We start from the raw sequence: 7,668 nt of genomic DNA, 5'->3' as shown, positions 1-7,668 counted from the left end.
AAACGGTGTTTACTAAACGTGTCGCTCAATTACATGAATTATTGGGGGAAATGCTCCACCAAGTGGTCAACGTGGAAAACAAATACATGTATTTATCATTATGAGGTGTGTGGGAATTTGTACCAGAAGAGCTTTCTATATGAAATATAATATTGAAGAAATACACTTGAACTTAACGTAAGACATGTCGTATGAAACTAATGGAGGCTTTCATTTTTTTTAAATGGCAGTACATTTTGTAATTCTCTCTGAAAATATATAAAATATCTATATATAACATATATATAATATAAGATACAGGATGTGCTAATATGAGTACAGACACAAAAATCTTCTGTTTGTTAATATTAAGCAAAATATCTGTTATTTCTATAAAAACAATATTTTTGATGACAGAACGCCCAATAAGCTCCTTTTAGTCCCGAGTGAGCCGGAACTTGTAGTGCAACACTGTAGGCGTCAGTAGTGAGTCCGTTCGAGAGCAAATGTACTTAAATAGCCGTAAAAGAAGACTCGCCAGCAGTCGCAGGCTGATGACGCGCATTTTGAAAATGGAGAGAAAACACATGTCAGCTTTTGCTTTGTATCAAACGTTGTCAACAGACGTGCCTGCTGCTACGACGCCTTCTCGTCAGGTAATGTTGGATATTATTGAAATATTGTGGCGTAGTGCTTGGCGCTGTGCTCTGCGATAGACTCCCAGCAGCAGCAGGGGCAGTGCTGACACTAGCACAGTCCCTCTGATAGAGAGCTATTGAAACCATGCTATCTGCTCTATCATTGCTCCAGGCTAACCATGCATCTATGTTCACTGTGTTTAGCCTTATGGTCACTTGTATGATGTTCTAGGTGGCAGATAAGAAGAAAAGGAAAAAGGAGAATGGGGCCAATAAGGTCCACACAGTAAAAGCTCAATTAAAGCCTGAAAGGAAGAAAATGCGAAAGAAGCTCCTTAAGTCTCCACAAAGAGAGGAGAGCCTTAAGGGAATTGCAAAAGTAAGTTTGTACCTGCTAAAAAAAGATGGAAGCCATGGGGGCTATTTTCACATCCAAGAAGTTATGATCTGTTAATCTGACTGTTAACGTTATTTTTCTCAAATTCTTAATTGATGATTATTATTATTATTATTATTATTTATTTTGACGCTAAAACAACCATTCTGTTCAGTTATGGTTCATGGAGTCTTTATGCTTCTGATGCAGGACGAGGAGAGCGTAGATGGAGATGGTGAGGCTCTGGATGCTTTGCTGGCCGACCTGGGAAAAGTCAACAACAGCAGGGAGAGAGCGAGCAAGCTGTTCCAGTGGCTCATCAACCCCATTCCTGCCAAGGCCTTCTTCAGGTACAGATGATTGTTTTGGCATGGTCTCTCTCAGTGCACAGACTATAGATATATCTATAGATCAACACAGGTTGTTTTTTTTTAACCCAATATTACAACAAAGCAGACATTTTGCATAATACAAGGTGTCATCTTTTTTTTCCTCTTTCCAAAGAGAAACATGGGAAAAGAAGCCCATTCTTGTTCAACGTAAGAATTCCGATTATTACAAGGGACTGTTCTCCACAGCAGAGTTTGATCGCATATTAAGACGGGTAAGGATCTGAAACATTACCTCATCCGTTCTTACTTTATTCATAATTTCCATACCTGGTTATGTTGTCATTGAGACACCACATAATTATTATTATTATTATTATTATTATTATTATTATTATTGTTCTAGTAAAAATGAAGTAGGTACTGTCCTTCATTTAATGTGGGAATGTTTTTTTTTTTTTTTTTTGGAAACAATTCAAAGTATTGGAGACTGGTTACATAAACGACAATGCAATAGTTGTGTTTATTAGGACACTGGTCTCCACTTCCAAAACTTGGACTTGCATCGGCAGGATTTATTATCACTTCAATGGATTGCTCTCCGTTGGAAGAGTTAGAAAAACTGATTTTGCTGAATGGTTAACATTAATGTGGGACATTAGCTCTTTTGGCTCTGTAACCTCACGGACCAAAGATTATCATGAGAAGTTGTATTTTAATTGGTCTCATTTTTCATACAGAGAAAGAAACATAATAGGAAATCTATATTCTTATTAATGTGAAAATGAGCCGCCTCATTTTTGTTGTATATTATGTTTAGTTTTTTTTCATTTGCACCGTTAATCTTCATTATATATATATCAAAGAGCATAATGCAACACATTATGCTCTTTGATATATACAATGAAGATCTGTCTGACTGAATGTCTGCGTTGTCTGATTTAAGGAGGATGTTCAGTATGGAGTGAACCTGGACGTCACAAGCTACACTAATGGCAAACGGGAGACACACAACCCTGGGGGGAGAGCTCTGCCGTTCACTGTGTGGGACTTCTATGAGGTAAGGCCACACTGACGCAACCACCGTATTTCCATACAGTCTGTGATTATTACTAGGATTCTGTATTTTTACATTCCTTTATAATTGGACCCTTTGCAGCATGTTGGCTGCACTGTCTGTCTCTATGGGGGGATCATTATAGTTTCTTCTCACTTTTGAAAATTCCTAGGACCACCTTCATTAAAAAGCAATTGGATGTATGTTTATGTATTATTAAGCAATATGTTTTTTTTTTGTTTTTTTTTCTATTCTGCAAGCTAAAAGTGATTTTTGCGTTAAGTGCATTTAAAGTATCATTGCACCATCAGCATGTAATCGTCATCGTATCGCCATTTCCCAGAGCGGCTGCTCCCTCCGCATGCTGAATCCTCAGGCTTTCTCCTCCACCGTCTGGAATGTGCTGTCCATCCTCCAAGAGCAGTTTGGCAGCATGGCAGGAGCCAACGTGTAAGTATTTAGGACAGTAATTGTCTTAGATATTCACTTTGGATGCTTTCAGTAACTATTCAATCTGTGTATTTTATTTTATTTTTTTGTTCTTTCTTTTAAACCAGATACCTGACTCCACCTGGAACACAAGGCTTTGCTCCACATTACGACGACATCGAGGCGTTTGTGGTTCAGCTGGAGGGGAAGAAACATTGGCGAGTGTACAACCCCAGGTGAGACGCAGCAAGGAACCTTTTTCAAAGAGCAGCATCGAGTTAAACTCAGAAACTAGCAGATCGTTTCAACATTTTGAGATGGAACACATCAAGTCATGTGCACTTTGTAGCTAATCCAGTTTTTGCGCTTTACATTTACCTGATACCTAGTAGTTTGACATAAAGTTAGTAAATAAGTGACAGATGATTGATTCCACGAAACACTGAAGTTGTTTTTTCTGACTTTTTTTTTTTTATAGGACAGAAGATGAGGTCCTGCCTGCGCTTTCGAGTGGTGAGTAAAAAACATTTTTTTTTATTTATTTCATTCATAGATTTTTTTTTTCTTTTTCTTTTTTTTTTCTTGTGGAGTGAAAAAACATTTATCTCAATTTGGTTGGAAACATAAGTTATAGCTATATTTGTACTGTATGCAGAGCCATAAAGCGGACAGCCGCCATTTCTCAGACGGGACTGCTCTGTGTTTCACTCCAGGAAACTTCGACCAGACAGACATCGGGAAGCCGATCCTGGAAGTGGTGCTGGAAGCCGGCGACCTCCTTTACTTTCCCCGGGGATTCATCCACCAGGGCGACTGCCTCCCAGATGCTCACTCCCTCCACGTCACCATCTCCTCCTTCCAGAAGAACAGCTGGGGGGATCTGCTACAGAAGGTGAAACTCGCATGTTAGCAAAGGGCAGCATCAGTGCAAGGGTACATTGGCACTTTTTCCTGATAAAACATTACAGGCATAGTGCAATAACCGATAGCATTTCCCTCATGATGCTAATGTGAATTAACCAACAGCCGCTTTTGAAAGCTTTTACACGTTCTTCCTGTTGAGCTTTTATAACACGTGTGCTGCAACAATCTATCGAAATACAATAGAAGGATAATTCTAATCATTTTGTTGTGCAATATTCCAGTATTTATTTTGGCTAGGAATAGTGCAATAGATGAACAATACAAGTAACCACTTTATCTATGTGTTCATGTTGTATTTTTGAATTTACTAAAGGTCTTTCCACGTTTTTGAACTACCCGCTTTTTTTCAGGTGGCTCCAGCAGCATTGGAAATAGCAATGGAGGAGGATGTGGAGTTTAGACAGGGCTTACCTTTGGATTACCTGACGTACATGGGAGTCCAGAACTCTGACAAGGTAGTTCATCAGTTATTTTGGATTTATTTGTCACCTTTTCACCAATTACCCACTAATGACCTGTGTCCTCCTCATGCACACGTGTATAGGATGACCCACGCAGGACAAAATTCTTTTCCCGAATTGAGGTTCTGATGAAGAAGCTAGCAACTTACTCCCCGGTCGATGCTGCCGTGGATCAGAAAGCCAGAGACTTCCTCCACGACTGCCTCCCTCCCATGCTCACGCCAGGTATATGATGTATACGTCAGCTCTGGGAAGAAACTTTGTTTTCAGTTCACTTGTAGTTAGTGTTAATGATTGTAAATCGAGTTGGACAGCCTGAGATGCATTCAGTAATACTTCTGGTTGTAACGGTTTAATGCCTTCTCCCACAGAGGAATTGTCCAGCAGTGTGCAAGGAGCATCTGCTAGGTGGGAGTGTGGGCAAGTCATGGATGTAGGCGCACAAATCACTACCCAGACCCGAGTCAGACTTCTCCGTGCTGGATGTGCCAGGTAGTACAACTTTTTATTGCATTTCAGATAATGTTCACAGCAGGCAGGTTTGGAATGGTCTATTCAAAATGTGGAGTACAGTGTCTTTGGCTGTATGTTGTCAAGAACGCCTGATTCAATGATCCATTAAAGCAGAAATGGAAATTGTCAATGTACGGTAACTTCTTTTTTTTTTTTCCCCAGGTTATGCAGTGATGGAGAAGCTGTTAATCTTTACTACACAACAGAAAACTCCAGAGTTTACCACAAAGAGGAGCTCAAGAGTTTTGAAATAAAAGCAGAGGTAGATTGGAAGATGTTTGAAAATCATTGTTTCGTATTTGGTGTCCCAACGACGTCGTCACTGATTAACAATTGTTCTTTTTCTTTCAGCACACAGATGCCATTGAGTTTCTGATCCATTCATATCCCAAATTTGTGACTGTAGGAAGTTTCCCATGCAGTTCTGCAGAGGACAGGGTATGTTGTTGTGCATACGGTCTGTGCTGCTACTGCACATTCAGGCATACTGTATCTGTGTACAGCCGGGTTTTAGAAGGAGGGGGGTCTTTCATTTATCAATTGATTACTTCTGGTAATAGGTCTTCCTACCCCTTTCTTAAATATCCTGAGACGGATTAAAAGTCCCATTTTAGATATGTATTCTAAATTAATATTTAAGCCTCTGTTTTTGTGAAATCAGCTGTTCCTCATGCTTCTTTTTTTTCTTTTTTTTTATCCCCAGATCGCTTTGGCTGACTTGCTCTTTGAAAGGGGGATTATCCACACTGCAGAACCTCTGTAGTGGCCACAGATTCTTCAGTCACGCTGACTGCATGAATAGATTGCCTCTGTACAACATAATGAAAAAACACTTCTTTTCCCCTCCAAGTAGTCTTCATTAGCTCTACTGAACTGATCACGCTGAACAACCCATTTGTGACTTTTCTCTCTGTTTAACATCAAATAAATCAGTTTTTTTTTTTTAAAGAATAAAATGGTGTAATGTGTTATGCAATCAATCACCAGCAAGTACCACATTATTTTGATGAGAAAGGGCATGTTTATTGTCTGTTGATACAACTGAAATACATGGATACAGTCTTCTTAAATACTCTGATTTGAGGGACACCCATCAGTCATTCACACCACAGATGACGGGACACATTATCCAGGTCGGGGCAGTCTACTTCCAGGTCACCTCCTCTCCAGGCTTCAGCTCCCTAAAGAGAACAAAAGTCAGAAAGTTGCATAAGCTTTTAACCAGAGCAACACTGCCATTATATGACCTGCTTAATGTCAGGCAAGTTTTTGAAATGTTTATCAAAACATTTAAAAAGTTAATTGTACTCATGTTTTACGTTTATAGGTCCACTGGCAAATTGGCATGGTAAAACACAACTAGAGGCTTTTGGGTTCCATTTCTAATGTTTATTTGGGTCAAGTGGAGTAACTGTATATTGGATAGCTGGTAGTTGAGTATTGCAACACCAACCACATGTTTTCCTTTAATCACAGAGCATTCTGCTTACTTGTATTCATAGTAATTAGTTCAAAGTGGAGGTGAGTGGGTTTGCAGTAGCAGAATCATCATCACACAACTTTGAAATAAATGTCACTGGATCTTAATCCACTGAAAACCAAGGGTTTAACTTTAAGACAGAGCGAGGAAATAACTTTTTTTTAATTCTTACCTGCTAAACAAAACACTTTTGTTCCTGAAAGCTGTCAGCTTCTGGTCCTGTTGTTTGTCAAGGTACCATCCAATCACAAAGCCCATGGGCACCAGAATGTTCACCCAATGCTCCCGGGCGAGTGACACAAAGTTAACCATGGTTCCTACAGAAGTAAGCAGAAAACACATTGTAACCTAAATTCTGTGGCACATTTTAAACCCTGATCAAAGACTGGGTATACTAATATTTGCATTTGACACAATGACACTATTACAAAATGTACTATCACATTAATGATGCCATGCATTTTGAAAGGACTTTGTCCAGAGTTACTGTGGAAAGGGCCTATACTTCTTTGGAACAAAAAAGTGGTATCACAGGTATGCACAGTTAGTTGAAATAATGAGTAACTCAAAAATTAATGACGTAATATGTTTCCCCATCACATCTGAGGAACTACACAGGAGACAGGACGACCAATTGTTTTAGGAAGGCAATAGTTATTTAGACGAACTCGACACGACGTGTGACACTAAAGCTACTGCAAAAATAAAGATGACTGATATTCTGGTCATATGTACATTTCTGATTTGGGATTGATTGGATTACACAACTAAAACCATATGTGACAAATCATGATAGGTGATGACAACCTCTAAAACATTGTTTTTAGCCTTTGGACGACCTCATTTGCGTGGACATAATTTGGACTGAGAGAAACATAATGCAGCGTGTTATTTAGTCATTTCATTGTTGCTAACGTTTGTCAGACAGCGCTCTGAGCTAATTGGTGTGAGGTGAAGGTAATCTATAAACCTCATGTAATACAGTTTGATATTGCACATTGTAATTTATATCCAAACAACGCAGACCACTGCAACTGGTTAGCTAGCTAATCGGTTAGCTAGCTAGCTAGCATTAGCAATGTGTCAGGTTGTCGTTGAGAACGGTTTCTCAGTTAAAGCAATTGTTAGCTGTTTAGCAAAATCAACATCTTACAGTTCAATGATTGAAATATCAAAGACGCACAACGAATATGTCAAATATTACCTTCTGTTTACACCAAGCCGTGGTCTTTAGCTCTTCACTCAATAGGCAGAGGACATTGGACTCTACCAACTGTGACAATCGACGGTGTCATTTGAACAAGAACAAAAATGTAATACCTTAATGTCTTTCATCATGGGTAATAATATCAGTTGCAACATATTAATAAAAACATTTTCAGCACAGTTATTAAACCATACTACGATAAAATGAGCATTTGGTGTTAAGACGTAAAATAGTTTTTGTATTAACACCGCCGCACTTGGTACGCTCTTTTGCCC

At 39.1% G+C, this 7,668-nt stretch overlaps 2 protein-coding genes across 2 annotated transcripts; one reads left to right on the top strand and one right to left on the bottom strand.

Moving 5' to 3' along the window:
• The first annotated feature begins 537 nt into the window (after positions 1-537).
• Positions 538-5,662, top strand: riox1 (ribosomal oxygenase 1). The gene is made up of 15 exons (XM_068708203.1): positions 538-635; positions 850-996; positions 1,204-1,343; positions 1,498-1,597; positions 2,269-2,382; positions 2,723-2,829; positions 2,937-3,044; positions 3,287-3,321; positions 3,522-3,700; positions 4,083-4,187; positions 4,277-4,418; positions 4,565-4,685; positions 4,869-4,968; positions 5,058-5,144; positions 5,410-5,662. The coding sequence occupies exons 1-15, from the start codon at positions 552-554 to the stop codon at positions 5,467-5,469; spliced, it is 1,629 nt and encodes a 542-aa protein (XP_068564304.1). The 5' UTR covers positions 538-551; the 3' UTR covers positions 5,470-5,662.
• Positions 5,663-5,704: 42 nt separating this feature from the next.
• Positions 5,705-7,498, bottom strand: LOC137870759 (NADH dehydrogenase [ubiquinone] 1 beta subcomplex subunit 1). The gene is made up of 3 exons (XM_068708202.1): positions 7,391-7,498; positions 6,359-6,503; positions 5,705-5,887 (listed from the first exon to the last, which is right to left on the bottom strand). The coding sequence occupies exons 2-3, from the start codon at positions 6,496-6,498 to the stop codon at positions 5,851-5,853; spliced, it is 177 nt and encodes a 58-aa protein (XP_068564303.1). The 5' UTR covers positions 6,499-6,503; positions 7,391-7,498; the 3' UTR covers positions 5,705-5,850.
• Positions 7,499-7,668: the final 170 nt, after the last annotated feature.

Source organism: Cebidichthys violaceus, unplaced genomic scaffold (assembly GCF_023349555.1).
Source record: "Cebidichthys violaceus isolate CVI_PGR_0920_01 unplaced genomic scaffold, fCebVio1.0.p SCAF_14, whole genome shotgun sequence".
Taxonomy (NCBI): domain Eukaryota; kingdom Metazoa; phylum Chordata; class Actinopteri; order Perciformes; family Stichaeidae; genus Cebidichthys; species Cebidichthys violaceus.
This window is presented reverse-complemented; position numbering and strand designations above follow the sequence as displayed.

Bases quoted from the DNA above. Each gene is read 5' to 3' on its own strand.
- riox1 (XM_068708203.1), top strand. From the start codon at position 552: ATGGAGAGAAAACACATGTCAGCTTTTGCTTTGTATCAAACGTTGTCA. The intron at 2,383-2,722 runs GTAAGGCCACAC...GCCATTTCCCAG, and splicing joins CTGTGTGGGACTTCTATGAG to AGCGGCTGCTCCCTCCGCAT. The intron at 4,686-4,868 runs GTAGTACAACTT...TTTTTTCCCCAG, and splicing joins CTCCGTGCTGGATGTGCCAG to GTTATGCAGTGATGGAGAAG.
- LOC137870759 (XM_068708202.1), bottom strand. From the start codon at position 6,498: ATGGTTAACTTTGTGTCACTCGCCCGGGAGCATTGGGTGAACATTCTG. The intron at 5,888-6,358 runs GTAAGAATTAAA...TGTTCTCTTTAG, and splicing joins AAAAGTGTTTTGTTTAGCAG to GGAGCTGAAGCCTGGAGAGG.